General features: G+C 37.8%; 1 protein-coding gene across 1 annotated transcript; it reads left to right on the forward strand.

Moving 5' to 3' along the window:
• Positions 1 to 1225: 1225 nt before the first annotated feature.
• LOC140234574 (uncharacterized) lies at positions 1226 to 22389 on the forward strand. Its single transcript, XM_072314592.1, has 19 exons — positions 1226 to 1424; positions 2396 to 2517; positions 3176 to 3238; positions 3508 to 3584; positions 5722 to 5845; positions 6454 to 6522; positions 7470 to 7632; positions 8088 to 8170; positions 9533 to 9616; positions 10478 to 10530; positions 11815 to 11892; positions 12879 to 12939; positions 15407 to 15530; positions 15987 to 16054; positions 16853 to 16963; positions 18425 to 18736; positions 19042 to 19095; positions 21367 to 21456; positions 22219 to 22389. Exons 1-19 carry the CDS (start codon positions 1226 to 1228, stop codon positions 22387 to 22389), a joined length of 2106 nt encoding a protein of 701 aa, XP_072170693.1.
• The last annotated feature ends 955 nt before the right edge of the window (positions 22390 to 23344 follow it).

The raw sequence follows: 23344 nt of genomic DNA on the forward strand, positions 1-23344 counted from the left end.
GTACTTCATTATGAGAAAGTATTAGTGAGGTGGGAATGTGTCGAATGTACTGCCCTTCTTTTGTTTGACCTCTGACTACTGGTTGTATACACATGCTGTCAATGGGTATTTTCGATGGTTCTGACTGTGTTAATGTCACTTACAATGTACACTTCGAACTTTGTGGTCAAAAAAGTAGTTTATTATGTAATGTATAACATAAAAAGTCGTCTTAAGACGTCTTATGACATTTCTTATGTATGTATATATATATATATATATATATATATATAAATTATATATATATATAAATAAAATTACATGGTAAGGAGATGCAAATTAGTTGGCATACACGTTCAGTCATCTGATGGCAGTGAATGAATAGGAGCAACCAAGATTATATTCCGGATTTTCTTCTCCATCAATTTAATGTGACGAATAAGTCATACACTATAGAAACTGATACATAAAACCGGCTTTCTGGAAGAGCAGCCTTGGTATGATTATTGATTGATAATGGTTTATTGGAGCAAACATGCAAAGTAGTAGCCCGAAGGCTAAATTATAATGCATCACATAAAAAACGTGTAAATTACATCAAACAACAGACATTATATAAACATTTTAACAATAACAAATACACCACATTTCCCTATGATTGATTCAATGCAATGTAAAAATTCAATAAAGATATTATACATATCATGTGTTTAAAAAAAAAAAACCTCATTAACCATTAACACTTTAATACTCAAATAACTGTGTTTACATTCATTTTTAACTGAACTTAACGTCAATTCCCCAAATCCAATTATTCATATCAGTTATTACAGAAAACACAAAATAAAGAATACTTTACAATACAAATACACAAACTAATAAATTATTTCTTATTGCACGAGCACCGTATGATATAAATTCATGAGGGTGAGTATACTACTCATAGGATACCTGTACATTTATGGCAAAATGCGATCTCTATCTTGCATTATAGAGGGTGATCACTGGTGGGTAACAAAAATGGAAAATCAGCAGGACTAATGCACCAGTATGTTGTGTGGGCGTAATGGTGTGTATGAAAAAAAAAAGATTAATGGAAATGAGGCTATTTGCTAAAGTGAGCAATAGGCTACACTGTCAACTTTTCATTCTTATACAGGTCCACTATGGAGTTATGATATTGATCACTAACTGAGCCAGACAGGCTAGTTTTCGCAAGCAAGTGATAGAATTCGAGGCAAGGGAGATGAATTCGTTAAGTGTTCAGCACCAAACGATGTCGACTATGACGCTGCAGCTGCCCCAGATCGACGAGAGGTCGGCCACGCGCTCTTCAAGGAGTAGAAGTAGATCTCGCCGACCGTACCCCGAGGTCGACTCGGGGGCGTACAGGGCGCACTTTCGGCGGTGGTGGGAGGACATTGGTAAAGAGCAGTATGACAGAAGTGAGTTCCTTTGTTTTCTCTCTACCACTTTCACTCTCTCCCTCCCTATGTACTGCTCTCCCCTTTTCTTCCCCTCGTTCTCCCTCACTTTTTGCTCTTCTTTTTCTTTTTCGAGGACGATATTGTCGACCATGGTCTCATTTGCGTGCATGCGTTGGCGGCCAAATGACGTGAGAAAAATTATGTCATGAACACATCAATGTTGGTTTGGGTAAAGAATAAAGGCTACTAGCATTTCAATCACTGGAATGCGAACAGTAACACAGTAAAGCTGTCACGCGTATTTTGTGCTACCTACTGCTCATACAATACTGTTTCGTATGATACTTCCCTTACAACAGTGTTAGCGCATCAGACATTATCATGGCCCTGCACTTCACTCAGAAGTCAATGAAGAAAAACATACAAGAAAACAATCTTGATCAAGCTCGCTTTTTCAGTTGTCTATAAAGAAGGGCAAATACTGGAAAATAACAAGATGTTGCCAACGCATAAAGTATCTTAAATACATTGCAAATGCGATGTCAAGTGTTACAGCTTCATAGACCATGTAGACAGGACTATCTTTCAAAATTGAATGAAGTCTAAGCTTTTATTAGCCATATCACAGTTGTTATTTGTTTGTTCTTTTGCAAAATATTTCAAACTTTTAAACATTACGTTCATACAATTTGAATTGCCTTTGAATTGAACGACTTGAATTACCAACGTAGTTAAATTTGTCGTCCTGCGTTTTATAAAGTTCGAGAAAGAAAATGTAATGCGGACACCCTCACATGGTGTGAGATAGACTAACACTGTGCCTTCTGTAATTACCATTCCCCGTATATGTGGTAGTTGCAAATTCGTCAAAGGAGTGTAAAAATAATGAAGTAATGATTATCAAGTAAAAAATTATGAAGTAATAATTATCACGAATAACCTGAATGTGATACCATCTCCTCCCTCTCCTGCTTGGTATACCAACACAGAGGAAGACGCCATGGATACCATTGACAACCGGCTCCTGGAGGTGCACGAGATGGTCACGCCCCGCAATGCCAAGGCGGGAACTATGGGAAGGCTCCAAACTCCTCTCAGGAACAAAGTCAGGGTGAGACACGCAAGAGAGACAAACAGATACACAGACATATAAACATATTTTTGTCTTAGAGAAAATGAATACAGACATGCAGGGGTAGCGATGATGATGGTGACGTTGGTGATTACGATGATGATGATGATAATAATAATAGTAATGATGATAATAATAAACATTGTTATTATTACTATTATTGTTGCTATCACTATCATTGTTATTAATATTACTACTACTTTACTACTACTACTACTACTACTACTACTACTACTACTACTACTTCTTCTTCTTCTTCTTCTTCTTGTACAACTACATGGATTATCATTATCACTATCATCACTATTATAATAAATGATGGTGATAACAATGATGTAACTAAACCACTACTTCCATCGCTGGCACTAGCTGGTATTATGGATAACTTTTTGCTACTGCTGTAACAGTGTCAATGTTGCTAGTAATTAATTATCGTTATCATTAGATAAGGAAACACCTATAAGAAAATAACAATAATACAAAGAAGATGTAGAAGTAGAAGAACGAGAAGAAGACGGAGGAGGAGGAGGAGGAGGGAAAATCAAGATGGACGGAAGAGGGTCATTGCACTAATATCTTTGCGTGACTGGTTGTGCGTTTTGTTATCTATGTTTCTTACTCTTTCCCTCTCTTTCAGGAATTCTCTATCATGACACCGGGTACCTTCAAACGCTTCAGGAGATCAGATCTACAAACAAAGGTATTGGTGACTGCATTATTAATGTTTATATTTAAATCATCAAGCTGGTTAGGATTAACTCTTCTCTAATTACTATGTATTACCGCTACTGAGCTTTATTACCCCACTGTGACAGAACGTGATTCGAACGCTAAAGCTATCGTGCTTTGAATTGGAGAGAATTCACATGCTGGAGTCAACGATAAAATGCTTGTCAATGCAGGGGGGTGGGAACGCTTCTTTCTCTTCAATAACTCCGAATTCTTCTTTGGTTTTACCCAAACAAACAGTTTCATCCTGCCGCTATGTTCCGCAACGCCATTAAGTTGGTGCTGATTGCTGTCACCATCTATCGGCGAAGAAGGAGGTGAGTATACAATCAATGTAAAAATCTAATCTGCACTAAAAGTATCGAAACAAAGTAATTCTTATAACCTTTGAAAGAAACAGGGGGGGGGGGGGAGGGAGAACTGCAGCATGTAGAAATGTCATGCCGTCAATCTCTCGTTTGAGGCGAGACCCCAGCCGATTTTTTCCAAAGTGGGGTGCGTTTATTTGTCGTTTGAGAGTTGGGAGTCGAAGTACTTGTCCATTGCAAATAAACTTTCTGCTCGGCGTGACAAACCTGGAGGCCAAGCCAGGGTTTGATGACTCCAGCAGCTGTCGTATTACGTAAGAGCATGATAAGGATATCTGCCTGTGGCAGACCATTCAAATTGAACTCAATTTTCTCTATCCTTTTTAAAGTTTTCAATTTTATATTCTATTGAGAAATTCTATGGTCATCCATTTTACATTTCGAACGAAAAAAATTGACCCGTAAATAACGAAAATACAGGAATAAGAAGGAGAGCATTACCAGTTTGCCGGTGCTGACAATGTGCTATTTGGCAGTGAGTTACAAAAGGGGAGGTGAGACTACCTCCCTGGTTACAACAGCCTGCTGACTGGATCATTGAGAAAGCAGCTGTCGTATTACGTAAGAGCATGATAAGGATATCTGCCTGTGGCAGCCCATTCAAAGTGAACTCAATTTTCTCTATCCTTTCTAAAGTTTTCAATTTTATATTCTATTGAGAAATTCTATGGTCATCCATTTTACATTTCGAACGAAAAAAAATTGACCCGTAAATAACGAAAATACATGAATAAGAAGGAGAGCATTGCCAGTTTGCCGGTGCTGACAATGTGCTATTTGGCAGTGAGTTACAACGGGGAGGTGAGACTACCTCCCTGGTTACAATCATCCTGCTGAGAAAGAGAAAGGGAGAGAGAGAGAGAGAGAGAGAGAGAGGGGGGGGGGGGAGAGATGGGGGAGGGAGAAGGGGGGAGACAAAATGGAATGACAATTGTTCCAGTCACTGCAGTACAGGCATGCTCTGTCTGCATACGCTGAATGTCTACACTCACACACACACACGTACACACACACACACACACGCACCATGGAGCTACATAGCCCATGCCAAAACCAAAACAATCTCCTCCTCTCGCGGTGCCCCCCCCCCCCCCTCCTGTGGTGCTGTGGCGATGACTGATGCTTAGATTAGGCCAGGGTCAAGAAACAGGTGTTTTATATCTTTGACTTTAAGTCATTGATTGCCAAGATATGCACTGGCATTATTTACTGGGGTGTAGCCTCTTCAAACGAGAGATTTGCGTCATGTTTTCATGTTCTTCCCTTATCATTATGTATAAAGTGAAGAGGTATTATTATGTTCTTTACAATAAGTATAATTAAAGTGTCAGGTAGTGACCAGGGAGCAGTTAAGTCTGAAGATGTTGATAATTTTGCGATTTTTTCACACTGAAAATGAACGATCTCTAGACACGCCAAAAGTTGTATTTACTTGTGACAGTTTCGACGACGAGGTGTCGCCTTTCTCAAGTTGCTGGTATACAATGCCAATGGCGTGTTCAAGTGGTGGTGATGAAAGCGTTAAATTATGACAACATGTATTCACGCGAACTATAGGATGGCAAGATTAGCTGAAGGATTCTTACTTTATATTACGTAATAACCAGCCTAAAAGGACCTTGCCTTACGCGACTCCTGATGTGTATTGAAGCAATACAGAGACCATTGACTGGTTTTAGTTGTATGATGAATAATGCAATAATATGATAAAGATTCTGGAACAAAAAAAAAAAAAATCCAACAATTAGACACAATCGGACAAAAAAAAAATCTCTCCTGTTTTGGAGACTATTCACCCATGCCTTTTGGTTGCTGGTTGCTGGTGTCAGAAGTGTGCGCGTCGTTTTTGTTTTGTTTTATACATGGTACATTTTCCAAAGTTTCTTGACGCAATATTTTAATGGAATAAGTACACTACTAAATCTTTTCCAACCATAAAAAAGAAGAAAAGATGCTTATTTCATTGACATTCATTAAGAAGCTCTGTCCTTATTTATGTATTTCTCTTTTCTATATATTATGATAGGTATAACATTCATAATATTTTACTAATGCGTCTGTCACACTTTGCTGCCACTTATTGTAGGTACGTCCAGACTGGGCCGGTACGTGGTCCACTGGACTCGCACGTGCAGTCTGACGACTACGCCCACTCATGGATGAAGGCTAAAGCCTCGGGAAATGCCAGCAAAAATCCTACAAAAACAGTGGTCAGTTCCCCTTTGGTTCGTTAACTTGACCTCAAGGAAGCCAAACATATTTGGCCTGCAACATATAGTTGAATAATGACGAAGTTCCATGACCTTCAACTTTTTTCAATGATGGAAGATTGGAAAAAAAAAAGTATATCAGTGACAATAATGTAACCGCAACCAAAATAGTTTATTGTTTACATCAAAGTGTATCATCCTAGGCTATAAACTCGAAAATCTCAAATCGTCAAGGAAACCTTGTGGGGATATTTATTTCAAAATGGCTCTTCAGACATTGTGTACGATGGATGTCACATCTACAACGTATTTTCGTGCCAACAACAATGGTCAAAGTTTTGTCGAGTCAGTTCAAGATGTACAACGGAAGAATAAAGAATCTCACTTTCTTATAAGAACCAATTATCATTATTTCATAATCTATTCCTGTTTTAAAAAAAAAATCAAATTAGTCAAATTAGTCAATATTTCGCTTCTTTGACTATTCCGTTGCTTGAGAAAAGCCGAAATTTAACATTCCCATTGTCTTTGATGCAGAATGTAATATTGAAATGAAAGGTATTCCCTTTTGTGAAGTCGGATCATTCTCTTCTCTCTTTTTCTTGCAGATTGGTACTGAATTTCAGTGTCACTTCAGAACGCAGCCAAAGTACAGAACACAAGAACAACTCGAAAGGGTACGGCCAATGTGTATACATTGGTATAGACACAACTTACGTTGTCTGGTATTTCTTACATGTCCTAAACATACGACACAACGAGTTTCAACCTTACGAGGCAATCTGATAAAATATTCTGTAGGTGAGGGATAATTGTCAATCATGCGTATCTATAGGCAAAAAAAAAAAAAAAAAATCCACAGCGAAATCAAAAAGGACATTCTTTCACCAATGCTAAAGGGAGTTCACCGGGCGTTTCCTGGAACGTTTAATCAAACGAATAACAAGAATTCGATATGAGGTCACTGTTGAATATATGTATATATATGTATATACGTATATATATATATATATATATATATATATATATATATATATATATATATACATATATATATATATATATATATATATATATATATATACACACATTTGTTTCTCCCATTTTCCCTCTTATTTCAAACCTGAAGCACTTTATTGAAATTTGATTCATTGATTTGTTACTTGAACACAATTGGCTACCTTAAAAAAGGATGCAATTTAGATTCCAATAACCCTTACACCAAAATAAGTGATAATGATAGCACGAAATACCATATCAATGACGTTACTGATGTACATCGCTACCACAGCTTACGGTGATTTTAATAACAGAAATAGTTGAGATGATATAGTTTGACGATGATGATGACAATAATATAAATAAGTACTGACGATAATTATATCAATAAACTATGATATAAGATGTCATGGTGTAATCATAAAAAATTGTAATTGTAAACTAATACTGATAAAATGTCAATGACAAAACAATTTCACCGATGGTACTAGCACGGACTTGCATAATAACAGCCGATGCCTGAGCAAGTTTCCATTTTATTACCGTGTTGAAATAAAATGAAAATGGAATGAAAAATGAAATAAATGCCAATTACGAATAGCACGTGCTGTTTAATCACGACCAGATTGCTCTGAAGCTGCGTACGATCAGGGCCTTCCAGATGTTCCCCACCAAGGTCGAGAGCGAGCTATGCCGACGAGTCGGCTACGAGTGCTACGACGACGGGAGGGTCCTGGCTTACCAGGGGAGCAAGCCGCATCGTTTCTACTACATCATATCAGGCCAAGGTGACAAATTAGCATCAAAGGAAGATCATGATGACAACAGAATTGATTAGAATTTCGAGGAAATATGATTATCACTAACTCTAAATGGTTCGAGATAAAGGATGATGGCTAGAAAAGAGAAGAAAATTGATAATGATTGTGCTGCTGACACTGATGACTGTGAACAAAGAATAATACTGGTACAGTGCTGACAGGAATAGTAATCATATCAATATTTATGATAAATAAGTGAAATATTCCTTTATTATAGTCATGAAAATGAGAGTATATATTAAGCAAAGAGAAACCACAAATCCACACGTTCATTTTTCATTTTGTCCCCATTTTAAGTAGAGCTCAGTATAGAATTGAAATTTGTTATGCATTTAAGCATTCTTGAGTATCATAACGCATAAATTATAAACGTCATTATCTTTTTGTCTGTTTTTTTTTCTAAATCTTGAAAAAAAAAATAGTTCGGCTACTACGCACGTACAAACTTCAAAGTGGGGAGGTGACAAAAGCACTGGGCACCTTGAAAAGAGGACATTTCACGCGGGTAAGCACAATTATCACTATGATATATAATGTGTTGTGCTTGTGTGTGTGTGTGTGTGTGTGTGCGTGCGTGCGTGCACGCGTGTGTGTGACGTTGAGCGTATGAGTAGTGTCTTCAAATTTATATACTGGCTATCGGAGTTGATTCCAAGAACTTTTAATGACTTAATATTCAGTACGTACATCACCTTTTCGAAATACAAGTCGTCTTTCAAAGATATCAGCAGTGCTCTTTTATGAAATCTGTCAAATCAGTCGGACTGATCTTTTTTTCTTTTTTTTTAACTTAGAGTATGAAATTTTAGGGAGTTACCGAAGCCGTTCGAGTCTCCTAGATAGAAAAGAGATACTTTGCTTTATTATTTTTCATTTTTCTAGTTTTAACTTCAAAATTGAGGTGGATAGCATTCGCCTATTTCCTGTTTTAACAATCTCTGGTGAGTGTTTTATAGCTCCTAAATCTCTTAGGAATATTTTATTGCTCTTTCAGAACTTTGAGACGGATAGACATTTTCAAAAATAAAAATCATTTAAAAACAAAAACAATCACAACAAACACACAATCCCAAAATCCTGCTTTGGTTTCAATGAATCTTGTAAAGTCTGCCCCGTCTAGATAGTGCAGACTCCTGTATCTACATCAGGAATCAATTATGCTTAAAATGTAGAGACATTGTTACAAAAAACAAACAAATACAAAAACCGGAGTTCCTTATTTCAATGAATTCACAATATCCCTGTATAATGGATCCCCTGCTAATTTTCGTGTCTACATCTAGAATCTCCGTGTCGAGATTATTTCATTCCTATTCGGGCCTACATGAAAACGCGATATGCTTCCCCAAGTCTGCATGCAGGCAACCTGCCTTTCTTATTACACGTTTTTATGAACCATGACCGAGCAAGTATTGGACTACCTCCTTTCCTCTTTAAAGGCATAAATTTACCATTTTGCAGATGAAACAAAAACCCGACATTATTGTTTCAAAATACAACTGTAGTTCTAAAATGTGCGTTAGGCATAGACACAACCAATGTGAAAATTTTAACCAGTGTAATCGATGTTAAGTATTGTTAAATATACAAAATGTGAACAATAGTTATGATAAAAATGTTTCCAGACTAAACCGTCTACAGTTATGGTTTAATGAGAAAAATAGTGAAATCTCCTTATATTTTAGGCTTTATTGCAAAAATATTATATGGTAGGATGTTTTGTGATTCAACTGACCTACACATATGCATCAAAAGTGATATCTTGAACATTTTTAAATCACTGCTCCCAAAGGTATATAAACAGGACTTTTAATCTACGTGGCACCTTATCTGTCTAATTCAAAATAATATTCCCCATCACTTGCAGAGGGAAGACCTAGAAAAGTGCGCCCCAAGTCAATGTCACATGGTGTGTAAAGGAAACTTGGAAGTCTTGATCCTGGAAATTGATGTGAGTACACCAAAAACGAAGAATTACCATTACCATGTTGTTGATTAACACTTTTGCTAATTTATTTGTAATAATTGATTTTTTCTAGTTCTTTTATTGTATTGTATATTTGTATTTGTTTTCATCTGGGCACGGACATGATGAAAACTGCCTTTGTCTGAATCTTGTTGCGTGCTTCAATAAACAAACGAAACGGAATGAAATGAAACCTCAAAATAGACAATAAAGATAAATCGCAACGTAAACAACTAGTATATTAATGACAGATCGGTGTTTGCGTTGGCCTTATTCCAGCCAATTAAGAAAGATGACTTGCTCAGTTGACAATGATGTACTGGGAAATTAAACACGAGGACCTACAGTCTGGAAGGAGAGAGAGAGAAAAAAATGGAGAGAGAGGAGGGAGCCATCGTTAGACGAGGCTAAAATTATTGAAAGGGTAACATGAAATACGTTATTACGTAATCAACTCTCCCTTTAATTTGTATCTGGTTGACAGGATTGAAGGTTTACTTCCTGTCATAAGCCACGCTTGTAGCTCCATAGATAGATAATTTCGTAGAAGAAATTCAGAAAATACATAAACTAGATAGTAAACAACAGCCTTCTCATGGAAGAAGACGAGCTATTGTTAATTCTGTTAAGACAACATCTATTTGATTAATAACAAAGTTTTAAAGTTAAGGCATTAGTCATATGTAAAGACTGAAACGACTAATTCGTCTATTTTGATCAATGAAACAAAAACACAAACGATGCTCCGGTCAGTTTGTACCTTTCCATCTAAAAACAAACAAACAAGCAACGATATGATGTAAATAGAAATAATTCAAATTATCATTCATGTCATTAATATCGCAGGATTTCCTGTACCTCATTGATCCACCGGATCCCCCTCCACTCGGTTTCCTCAGGTAAAATATTTCTGTATTGTCATTTGATTGTGCATTTTTATATACACACATCTCTGGAAATTTTTGTTTTGTTATGTTTCATAATGTGCTGATAAAATTTGGGTGCCCTTTATATGTCAACGTCAACGTTAAAGAGAAATTCTTCTTTTATATGATATCTTTAATAATAACAATGATGATGTACTTCTGTGCATAAAAGTCGCTGATATTTATATAGTATATATGAATATAATATATCCACTGATATATGTAAGAGTCTGCGACACGCCCTTAAAACAAAACAAAAAATTTGCCGTGATATTGAAAGAGATGATAACACGTATGCTTTCATAGAATCTTGTTCGAGAGTGCCCCAGTTTATGTGATGACACTGATTAGAATTGCTGCAATTTTCCTCAAGGTGTCGATTATGCAATATTTGTATACCAGCTACACGAAAGGGAATACAAAAAAGGAGACGAAATATCCAGTTATTATGGTTATTATGGTTATTCACGTTGAGCGTATTACGATAGCACCAATAAAGGTTTAAAATTGTTCTTTCCTTGAACAAGGCAATTTCTAAGGGAGGGGGTATACATGTGAGTATGAATAAACGACTTCACCCATAGATTAATGTTCTGACACTGTCTAAGCACTTATAAAATCATGATCATGCTAGGCATTAGATCCACTTTGCTTTATTTTTAGACACCCAAGATTTCAGAGAAAAGGCCTTTAGAAAAATGTGCTCCTTGCATCAAGAAACTACAAAGACCTTGTTGGAATTGAGGTGGCGCAATGAGACATAAATTGCATGGGGGAAAATATATATAATTATGTTGTATTTTTTGTTTTTAAAAGACATTGTTAGAGTTGAATTGGCGCAATAAGTTATAAATTGCACAAGGAAAAATACATGAAATTATGTTTTTTAGATTATGAGTATTTTACATAACACGAAAGGATTTCGAAATTTTTCATTTCCTTGCAAAAAGAGAGTTATTGATTATCAACATCTTACAAGGATCGCTTTTCACTTGGCCCCTTTATGCTCAGCATGAACATGACGAATGTGTAAGACTGATCTGAAAATATTGTGAACATTGAAAGATATTCTATGATTACTTTAACAGCTGTCATTTGTGTTTATGTTTTAATAACGAAATTTCATTCAGTATGCAGTTGAAACAAGAAACATTGCTATCAAATGGGCTACAAAAAATGAAATCGTATCGATCTCAATAGTGGCATGTTTTTTGGTATATGCTTATCGAGTTTGAGTTTTTTTTTTTTATCAACCAGGTCACTGCCAATGTTTCAAGATTTTCCTGTGGAGGAATTTCTTAACCATCCCGATGCAATACGTTCCAAGTATTTCCCGTAAGTGAGCTACACTCTAGTAGCATTCTTTACCTTTCTCAAAATCCACTTTGGTATCATATCATATTTTACAAATTCCTTGTGTTTAGCTTGAGCTTCATATTGCCGCGATGTCCAAATATCGTACATGCTTATCTTTTTTAATGCATTAAATTTTCCTTCCGTTGTTTTCCACGATTATCATTGCAATGTAGTAGCACCAAATTATCACCTTACGAGTCAATGAACATATCGCAAATATCTACCTGACGAGATGATTTCGGGATATGAGAGTTGTTTATTACTTGTTATGTTGTAATGCTTACACTCTCGAAGATTAATTGATGTAGATGACAAAAGCACCGTATGTCTTGGAGTGTATATTTACGACAATCTCGTGCTTCTGATGGGTCTGAGAAAAAAAACCCCTATGGAAATGTACTTAAGATATTTGGAGTGGCAGGTTCCATAAAACTTCATCGACAAAGAGATTTCACAGAACTGTCAAGGCTCTATGAGTTCATTTTAAGGGATTACCGAGCAATATACAAGTATAAATAATCAAGTAGTTCAGAAATTCATTTGAGGTACTTGTCAATATTCATCACATGTGTCAACGTTGTCTGACACGTGCTAGACCCTCTTGTGAAGACGAAAATATAATGGACAGTAACTTTGAAAGGTAGCGTCTTCATAAGATGTCAAGACGAACTCCTGTTGATTTCTAGTTAATAATTAATAATCATCTCGTGGGACTAGATAGAGGTTTAGAATAATAATGATGATAATACTGCCCGTGCCTGGCATAAACATGCATTTATTCAGGCTTAAATTCAATCTGTTTAAAAGTCATATGCGAACTTAAAGCAAACACAAGATGGTAATAGCATAATGGTCCACACATATATATTACCGAGAAGTTATTAGACTTCAGTATTGCTGATAGAAGACAAGCGATAGCGTTACTTATGAATCACTTTCGTGAAATCTGTACGTGGTTTCCACAGGCCAAACAAGATGGTGTGTGAGGACGCAAATCGCACCAAGTGGCTTTATCTTGTCATGTCGGTAAGTAGGAGAGAGAGTGTAAGTTCAAGTGATTTAAAGGGATGGTACAGTATTGGTGGAGATAAGAATTGGGCTTTTAACTTTTTGGGAGATACCAAGAAAACACTTATGCTATAGCACAGAGCATACCATTTTAAGAGGAATTCAGAGTTTATTTGATGAAAATCGGGTATGGAATGATTGAAACATCCAAAAACAAAGAAAACAAAGCGATCGTAATAAAGTGTGGGTCCCACATTTAATTAGAATCACTCTTTTTGAGATATCTCAGCCATTTCAAAACCAATTTTCATCAAATAAACGTTCAATTCCTCATAGAATTACATGCTCTTTCATATTTTATAAGAGGTTTCTCAATATTTCATCAAAAAAAGTTAGAAACCTGAAATTAGGTCTCAACCAATACTACATTATGAAAACTTTCCCCCAATTTTGGACACAAGCCTTCCGAGCAACAACGTGTGTGCACGTTCAGGTCACCGGGTCACGTTGTTTACTCATCTCACGCTTGAACGGAGATAGCAAAGAGACGGGGCGTTTCCATTATCAAAATAGGGGTTCGCTGCATTGCATGGAGGCATTTGATGAAGCATAATTTCTGACACACTGTTACAAGCTACAGAAATCCTTGCATCTGATTGCCTGAGAGAAAATTTGTCTGACAGCTTTGTCGGACAAAAATGCTTCCTGAAATGCCTCAGGATTACATAGACAGCCACAGCTCGAGTATGAAAGCAGGGACTCCCCACCTCCCTGATGGAAGCCAGTACGTACAGTACTGTAATTAACCATACGCAACTTTATACATGTGGGACTCATTGCAACGAACCGATCGTTCATTGTTTGGCTACCTAAGGACCTCATTCATTACCTCATTTTCTGGCTATGTAGACATTTTTTTCATGAAATTATGTACGCTTCCACCAATCTTAAAGCATACTTGATCATTTTAACCACCTTCATGGCCGTTGAAATAAGTTTTTTTTTTCGGACAAAACAGGAGGATTCCTCTTTAAAATACCTTGGGAAAGATCACCGTTGTCACATTCGGGCTTCTCGCGTGAGTGACAATGGACTGTACGTACGTACAATACCACGTACATCCGGTCATCTCCCTTTGCGATGAATAGTATCGCCCATTACGTCATCGCTAGGTTTTCTACTTTTGAGACAGTTTTTCCAATTGATCAGTAGTTTTAGCCTAAGAAAGCAGCGGAGTTAAATAACCAATAGCAATGGGTTTTATATAGTCATGTAGATTACAGCCTGCTCTATCCAAAACACTTCGCCCCAAGTTGATACGATATATGGTTCTGATTTGATCGATGTTGAAAACCAGCGAGTACGTACGAAATCGTGGAAATTTCGTCATTTTCCATAGACTTTTTACAAAAAGTGAACATGCTTAGCCAAATTAAAACTTGAAAAGCAGCGAAGATAAATACTCTCTGGAGAAAATCATAACATGAAAAGAAAGCAAATTTTGTCTTCTTTTCAAATCGCTTCGCCCCCTTCCGTGCCATCAACAAGAAATATGACATATTTCAACATATATCATCGAGATACGTTTTTTGATGCGAGAAATTACACGTTATAGCTAATCCGCGCGTGTGCGCACCGCTCGCGCAATCCTTATGTCCACGAAGTTTCACAATGTACGATCCCTTTAATGGAAGAGGAAAGAAGGAAACGGAAAGACTATAGAAGACGATTAGGGGTAAAGAGAAGGCGGAGGAGAAAACTGTGGAAAAGTAGGAGACATTATAGAGGAAAGAGATAATCGGGACGATGACAAGAACGAGGGAGAAAATGAAAAAGCGGAATAGAGAGAAGGGAAAAAAAGAACAGATGGAAAAGGAGATACAGGGGGGAGAAGAAGAAGAGGATAAGAATCGTAGATTAGTACACGTGGAATGTATAGGTGTGAAAATGGGGAGGATGAGCGGAGGAGAATTAGAGGAATTGGTGCAGAAAGAAATGTAGGAGAACGGAGGGGGGGGGGGCAAGAAAAAGACGGAAAGGTAGAGGGGGAGATATCAGAGATAGGGTGAGGAGGAAGAGGATGAGGGAAGGGAAAAGGAACAGGAAATGAGGATAAAGAGCAAAAGGCGAGAGAAGGTAGAGGAGAGGGTGGCAGGTGCGAAGAGGAGCGGATGAGTGTACGTATAAGGCAAAGGAGAGAAACGGAGGGGCAGGAAGGGACAAGTAGGATGATAAGGAGGAGCGAGGAGGAAGGGGGGGGGGGAAGATGGCGAGAATGCAACAAGCTGTAGTTGGGGCAGGAAGGGGAGAGGGAGGCCAGTAGTTGAGGTGGAGATGGGAGGAGGGGGAAAAGAGGGGGAGAGGTTTAAGAGGAATACGCTAATGAAAGAAGCGTGTTTGTCTCTGACAAGTTAGTAATTTGAGAACGTCATCTCACCGGTTTCTTCAGAAAGCTAATTATAATCTATCTATGTTTTGTTTGTAGGGGGAATGTTACTGTCTACGCAAGCAGCTGATCACCAGTGATGATTTCAACAGTACTCAACCTCTTGTAGGCGGGGGTCCGCTGGGGGAGAACAAGCGTCAAAGGCGACCATCGCACGCAAACGGTAACCGCAGCCGACAAGCTGTAGACATTTTACAGCTCGGTGCTTCGGCCGAATCAATATTAAGAATTGAATGTCGATATTAATTACAAGCAGCGGGGCGGAATGTTTTAAGCAAAGCCGGGATGATGAAAAAAAAAAAAAACCGGCATTTTGAGTCCCAGTGGCACAGGATAAGTACCCCTCTTCCCTGTACAGCTTGCCGGATGTTACAGAGAATTAATTATTTACCAAAACAGGATTTGAAGTGGGTCATAAGGAAAGGGTGAAGGTAGAAACAAAACAAAAAAAAGACAACAAAGCAATACATAATTAAGTCTCGTAGACTTTTACACGGCATAGAAATGGAAAAGAAATATATTGCAGATAGCAAAACACAACGTTAAGTGCTAATCAGAGAAAATCAATGTAATGAGACAGTACTGTTTTTATGTTTGCATTTCCTTTTCTTTTCCACAGAAATGATCGAGCTAAGTATCGCTCGCTACGTAGCAAAACGCCGGAGCAGTGTATCACATTTACCTGAAGTAAGCCAGTCATGTTTGATCATCGCGTTTAATCTTCGCAGCAACTGCAGAGAGAGAAATATGAGAAAGAAATGCTTTAACAAAAACCATCAATTACAGATATGATCGCTTTAACAGCATCAAATGGTGTTTGCGGAAAAAAGATTTTAAAGTGCAGTTCCATCCTAGTAAACGTTTATCATATAAAACTGCAAAATATTGACTATAGTGATTTTATACAAAATTATTCCAGTCATAACAATATGAAGACTAATGAAAATTTGTTACCTTGTAGTCTTGTAACACCGTCTGTAAAAATATCAGAGACCAAACACATTATGATTACTTGTTACATTAAGATATCTTTCTTGTGGGTGGGGGTGGGGGTAGGAAAGTTTCTATTTCGCTATTTGATGGTCGTCGTTTAAACTCGCTATTTTGGTTACTGTTTAAATATGTAGTCATGGTTATACAATACAATGCACTCCCGTTATGAGGACTACGGTTATAACGAAATTCTCGTTACAACGAAGTAAAAACTCAGGTCACAAAACTATCAACTATATATATCTTTACACACTCAACTGTTCGGTTATAACGAAATTTCGATATAAGGAAAGAAAACCGTCGGTCCAGAGGAATTCGTTATAACGGGAGTACACTACATTAGTAATGTTATGTAATCGTAACTGTTATAGTGATTCTGATAATTTTGAAGTGACTGGTTGTTATCGGATCCTGAACTCTGTAATCATAAAATTGTTTTGTTTTGTTTTGTTTTGTTTTCAAAACGATTTGATTTGACAATATACTGAATAGATCCGTACGTCGCTGGCTGAAGATGTTCCGGAGAAGGGCTCTGTCAATCCCCATGGCCAAACGATCGGTCTTCCCTCACTTTCGCGGGAAAATACCAGATCGATATCACCGGTAGGCACATACCAAAAATACTCTGGTTTTCATTTTCAATCTCCTTGTTACATCGCTAAATCTTCAGGCGATTCGAGCCCAAGGAAAACTTCTACCGGACTACTTTCTCAGCACTATTACTCATTAGACGGTCGAAAATTGAACGATTACCGCTGGGAAATCCTGTAAGGGGAAAAGGGGTAATAATTCTGGGATTTCTAGCTGTCTGCTTGTGAATAACGTTGCGAGGTTTAGCTGGTCATTTGGTGATTATCCAGAGCTGACTTTGCATGTGGTGATTCCCACGACGTCACTGTCCTCAAGAATTCAGTCATCTCCTGGATTTTTTAGTCAATTTATGCAAAGCAGTTTGCACCACTTTGAAACTTGAGCAAGCAGATACACGAGACGATATGACCCTATTTTGTCCGTTACAGTTCGTTATTCCGAAGGTTCGTTATTCCGAAGGTTCGATATTCCGAAGATTCGTTATTCCGAAGGTTCGTTAATCCGAAAATGAAATAAGGTTCGTTATTCCGAAGGTTCGTTCATCCGAATATGAAACAAAGCTCGTTATTCCGAAGGTTTATTACGGACCCTATTTCATTGTCGGATCAACGAACCTTCGGAATGACGAACCCTATTTCATTTCCGGATTAACGAACCTTTGGAATAACGAACCCTATTTCATTTTCGGATAAACGAGCCTTTGGAATAGCGAACCCTATTTCATTTTCGGATTAACGAACTTTCGGAATAACGAACCTTCGGAATAATGCCATAAATATGTTCGGATTAACGAACCCATTTTCATTTTCGGATTAACGAACCTCTAGGTATAGGGAATTTGTGTGTTTCGGATTAACGAACCTTCGGAATAACGGACCTTCGGAATAACGAAAGTTTGGAATAACGAACAGCACCCATTTTCCCTTTAGTTGTGTGTCCAGGGCCCCGTTGCTAGAAACTTTGCGTTTAAACGCAACTTGCAACTGATTGTCACTGGCCAATCAAAATCATTGTTGCATGCATATCTTCTTAATAGGGCAGACCCTGAGCCAATCAGAATGGTCACTGACAATCAGTTGCAAGTTGCGTTTAAACGCAAAGTTTCTAGCAACGGGGCCCAGAAGTATAATCCCACAAGCAGAGCGGGTTTGGAGGAAATCTATCTAAACCATTATCAAAATGTCACCCTACCGTATAATTATGCGATTATATGAAGTACCTTGCCTGAAAGAGGCTCCAAAATAAAATCAAGGGATTCATCGATGAGAGGCACTCCTTTGATAGAAGAAAGGCGAATTATCATAAAATGATATAGGCCTAATCACTTGAGTGCGATGAGATCAAGTATCATGGGACAGTCATTACTCCTATAGTCTAGTAGAAAAACAAGAAATTTGGAATGTTCTGTGAAACTAAGGGCAGGATGGGCTTTGGCATTTATAATTTGCATTTCCTTCATTTTTGATATTCTAGCACGGGAATTACGCCCATCGGACAAGTATGTCCTACGTAGACCTCCCTCCCCTTGCCCGCAGCGGCCTTCTCATGGACGAGCAAGAGGGACGTGTGTCACCCAATAGGCAGGCGACCCATTCCCGCCAGCGAAGGAATAGCCTCTTTCTCACTGAGCGAAGTCGCACGGACGCGTCGATAAGCCGAGCCAACACGAGGCAGCGAAGTCGGAGTTATCCCGCGGGAAAACGGCATCGGGACAGGAAGAGAGGTGTCGAGCACAAGCGACCTGTCTTCCTACAGCTGGGGAAACTGCAATCGGGAGAGATATTTGTGAGTGTCCCTCGGGGTCTTTCACCCACCTTAACCTTGGTCAGTCGAATACATAGCTATATTTGTATCCACCATCCCGGTTTGACGTTCTCTTTTTATCTTGTCCCATTACCTCCAAAGGCATAACCGAATTTCACTCTCTTTCTATTCTCTGTTGTTTCCGATTTGCGTTTCATGTAGGCTTCTAACAGTGAGACATCTCGAGTGTTTTTGTTTTTGTTGTTGTCGTTCCTGTTTTGAAAAGTGACATTTTGAAAGGGTAATCATTGGACACTTGATTTTATCTCTGTTTTCTCGATTTTTAGGGCTTGAACGAGGTCGCGGGAACATTACGTGTCGAGCCGTCAGGAGTGAGTGTGGTGAGTTTACACCAGCGGTCAGTTTTCAAATCTGTTAATCACAATGAATCTCGTCGTATGGCAAGTAGTAGGGGAATATAATTGACAGTCGGCATTTATATTCTTAATAACTGTTAATTATGTGCGCATGTGCATTTTTTAGTAGATGCTCCCAATTTTAATCTGTATACTGAATTGCAGATATCTAGGTATAGACGAGAATCTGCCGTACCAAAATCTAACATGCCTAATTATTATACTTGTCCTATTATCACATGTTTCTATCCTATTGATGATTTGCGTGGGGATGTAATGACTAAGATATTACCTTGATACATTTGTTACTATAAACTCGCAAACTTTTACCTGTGCACTTGCAATAAACTATCAGCCGATACTAAAGATGCAGCCATTTATTCTTGAATCATGTGAATTAATCTTAATTATTCTTAATCAAACGGGATAGTGATTAATCACTCATTGTTATACTTTTGATTTGAATATTATGTGACTTCTTGAAAATCGAACTGGGAACAGGATTAAATCATGTGAAATATGAAAATGTGAATATGAATTAAGAAAAACATTATGGCTCGTACACTTTGGTTTTATGTTTATAAGAGTTGCCTCAACTTGGTTCTTTGTTCTGTAGTTATAGTTTGTAGTTCAATCTTGTTCAAGGAATGTGCTACAGTGTTACATTTCTTGTGTAAATCATGCCAAAGATAGAAGGAGCCACACTTGACTGGAATTTCTGCTACCTACTTTAGTTTATTTTGACTACAATATTACATTCACCTTTTCATATTTAAATAAATTGATTTACAACCATTATTCATATCATTCTCCGATACATGTATGCCATGTATGTTGTATTATTTCATGTACGTATTTACATGTTTTCTCACGTACATGAGTATTGTATATCACAAGTAGCTTGTTAGTGTTAAACTTAAAGCAAGTCGCAACTGATTGACAAATTGTCTTGCATCGACGTAAATCAGGTGATCGACGGTGATCAGGAGGTCGTGGGTTCGAATCCCGCTCGAGTATGTACGCCCGTGATTTTTATCATGGCTACTACTAAAACACTGATCAATTCAGTGCTTATTTACGTCGATGCAGGGCAATTTGTCAATCAGTTGCAATGAAAGCATCTCGACGGAAGGATTAAAGCAAGTTTTTTGATCTTATAACTAGGTGTCGTTGTTATTTAATTTAATTCCGAAAATCAAACATGGCGTATGTCACATGAATATTTAACTTGTTCAAAATGAATACTGTTATGTAATCATGAATTATAATGCTCAAGAACGAGAAACTTCTCTAAAGAAATCCAAAACATTCAAAAACCAAAAGCATAAAAAAATGAAAGCCTCCCAAAACATTATTTTGAGTACACAAAGCATCTGGAATAGCTCTGAATAGTGCTTGAGTGCATGAAAATGCCCTCATAATACATAAATATGTTAGCATATCAACACAGTGCTTAATTCATCGTGTATCTGATAATAAAGGGCAAGTGGTTTAACCCTATTCTAACTGGGCTATTTGAGACCAAGTTTTTACTGAGGGGGGGGGGGGGGTCAATTTGACCCCCCCTTCAGATCTCGGCCGCCGATCGTGGGATCGCCGCGAAATTTTGCCTGAAGATAGAGCTGGATGTAAACTACAAGATAACATGGTCATACAATAGAAGAATATTGCCTTTCTATTTTTGATAAATTAATTATGCAAATTTGTGCATGAAATCATATTTTCACCTATAACTCCATTAAAAAGACTGGAGGATTGCTAAATGTTGTGTTAGAATTCCTCAAGACACATCAAACAATTTTCTTGAAAAAAATTAGCACAATCGAAATCAATTTCTTTTGTTTTTTATTGTTTTGTTAATTTCTTATGTATTTTATTGTTTTTTCGACCTTTTGTTTTCTATTGTTTTTTGCCAAAATTTGTTGCAGGCACTTTTTCAGGCTTATCTACACTAGAATTGATTAATTTCAATGGTTAAAAGTTGAAATAATCTAATTTATATCAATTTAACAAAAAAAAAAACCACTATTTGCATTGGATTTGCACACGATATCATGAATTTGAGCTGTTTTTTGGTTGACATGCATATGCAAAACATTATGTAACTTCAAAAAGGTGTACCCGGACGTCGCAAATTTAGTCTCAAAATATGCGGTTATATAGGGTTAACGGCAGCATTAGATCAGTTGACACCAGGTATTTGATATCCGCAAGTCTAAAGTCTATTCGCATTTTCTCCCCATCTGTACTGCTCAGGTAAGTGGAGGAGCGGAAGTGATCGCGATCAGCAAGCGGTTCTTTCGCCAGCACGCCGGGGTGCTTACGCTGCTGAAATTGGAGGGCATGGTAAGTACCACGTGTTCAAAACTTGACATCATTGTCGAAATCCTAAATGATTTTGCATGTGCTCTCATCGCCTGCTCTCCTCAGAGGATACTAGCTTACCTCAAAAAACTTTCCGGAGTGTTCCTGAAGAAGGGCTTCTTGTCTTACCAGGCAAGGCTGATCCTTAGATCTTAGTCAAATATTTCTTCGTTCCTTCAATAAGTTCACCGATATTCTCCAGTCACTTTGCTACGCGCACTGTCTTTTCTCCGACCTTACCAACATGATTATTGTGTCAGTTTTCACTGGCCTTTACCCCCTCTCAATTGCATTTGTCAGATCTCGCGACGAGTCCCTTTGTCCATGGTTCTGTGACTTACCGAAAAAACTAATCTCGAAGGCTTCTCTCGATACTCATATCTTGGTGGCGCAATTGTACCTCTTGTTTGGTTTTTATACAAAGGCTAAGACAATTATGTAACTATGCAATTCATAGTTATGAATATATCATTATGTATGCAATGATGATAATGAATATAAAACCTTTCAACTTGCATGCTACATTGTGACTATCATTTTTATAGTATTTGACACATTTGATGCGTTTTATCCTAGATTGAACCCTTTTTTAAAATCGAAAATCCCAACGATGTTTTGGAAGTTTTAATTTTTAAAGCACACTGTGCAAGCATACCACACGAATACTGGATGTTTTATTTTTGGATTTTTTGCTACCGGAAAGTGAAATGAACTATAAATCTTATATCATCCCTTCCATGACAGTTGCAGGAATATGTGTCCGAGGAAGACGCCAAGGATCTCCTCGAGGATGAAGACACGTGGAAGAGATACAAAGAGTCGATGATGGACACTTTGGCCACGAAAAAGGCCGAGAAAGCCAAAGACAGGAGAACGTCTCGAATGAGACTAAACCCTCTGGCTTCAACAGTATGATGACAGCTCCCACGTGATGGACGCTAAAGAATCTCCAGGAAGATTCGTTTATAAAAGACACGACTGTCTACAGCAGCCGGTTAATTAATGTCATGTATATTGGATACTGGATTTTTTGGAATGTTTAATTTCCTGACTGTCAATCACGTCAAAACTAACAAGGTCAACTTATCGAAGCATAAAACCGGACATTTGCACCCTGCAGTCAGGCATGATGCTCAGAATTCTGCGCTTGTCCAAAAGGCCCAAGATTCGGCCATTATGAATATCATAATTACTACACACATCACGCAACGCGATGTTCGGAGTGCCAGCGTGGTGAAAGTTTTAAGGAACAAGACACCAAATCGATACAAAATGTAATGTTGTTATGAAACTTGAGCCGTGACACTTTTCTGATTGTTCTCCTATCCTATAGTGACCCACGTATCTAAACATAATAAGCATGATAATTAATTTTCAGAAAAATGACTTGCGTAATTCTGGTCAGAATGTATTAAGTTAAGTACCTTGGGCTAAGCGGGAGGCGCATAAAACTGAGTCCATGCCTGATATTGTCCTGTACAATATGGCTTCTCAGTGACGTTAGTCGCAATTATAGGTTTCACCTCCTGAAATAATGAAGGAAAACCGGTAGGCAGTGACTTGGAAAATGTGCTTGGCTATGACGGGAAACTTTTTTTTTCGGAACAACGAATGAATCAAATATCATCTTGAAAAACAGGTAGTCGACTTCATTGGAAACTTTAATGAGCTCTTCTTTACTACCACTCACGCTATATGATAGCAAATCACCGTGTGACCATGAAAAAATGGCCATGTTTGATTTTATGTTCGATTTATGACGTCAGTATGTTTATTAACATAAATCCACAAGATGGTCATTAATTTCCCACACTTATCCTCCCACTTGCCACAGTCATAATATCAAATGTTCATTATTTATTCTCATTCT

This window comes from Diadema setosum, chromosome 11 (genome assembly GCF_964275005.1).
Source record: "Diadema setosum chromosome 11, eeDiaSeto1, whole genome shotgun sequence".
Lineage (NCBI taxonomy): Eukaryota > Metazoa > Echinodermata > Echinoidea > Diadematoida > Diadematidae > Diadema > Diadema setosum.

Bases quoted from the DNA above. Each gene is read 5' to 3' on its own strand.
- LOC140234574 (XM_072314592.1), top strand. From the start codon at position 1,226: ATGAATTCGTTAAGTGTTCAGCACCAAACGATGTCGACTATGACGCTG. The intron at 1,425-2,395 runs GTGAGTTCCTTT...ATACCAACACAG, and splicing joins TAAAGAGCAGTATGACAGAA to AGGAAGACGCCATGGATACC. The intron at 2,518-3,175 runs GTGAGACACGCA...CCTCTCTTTCAG, and splicing joins CTCTCAGGAACAAAGTCAGG to GAATTCTCTATCATGACACC.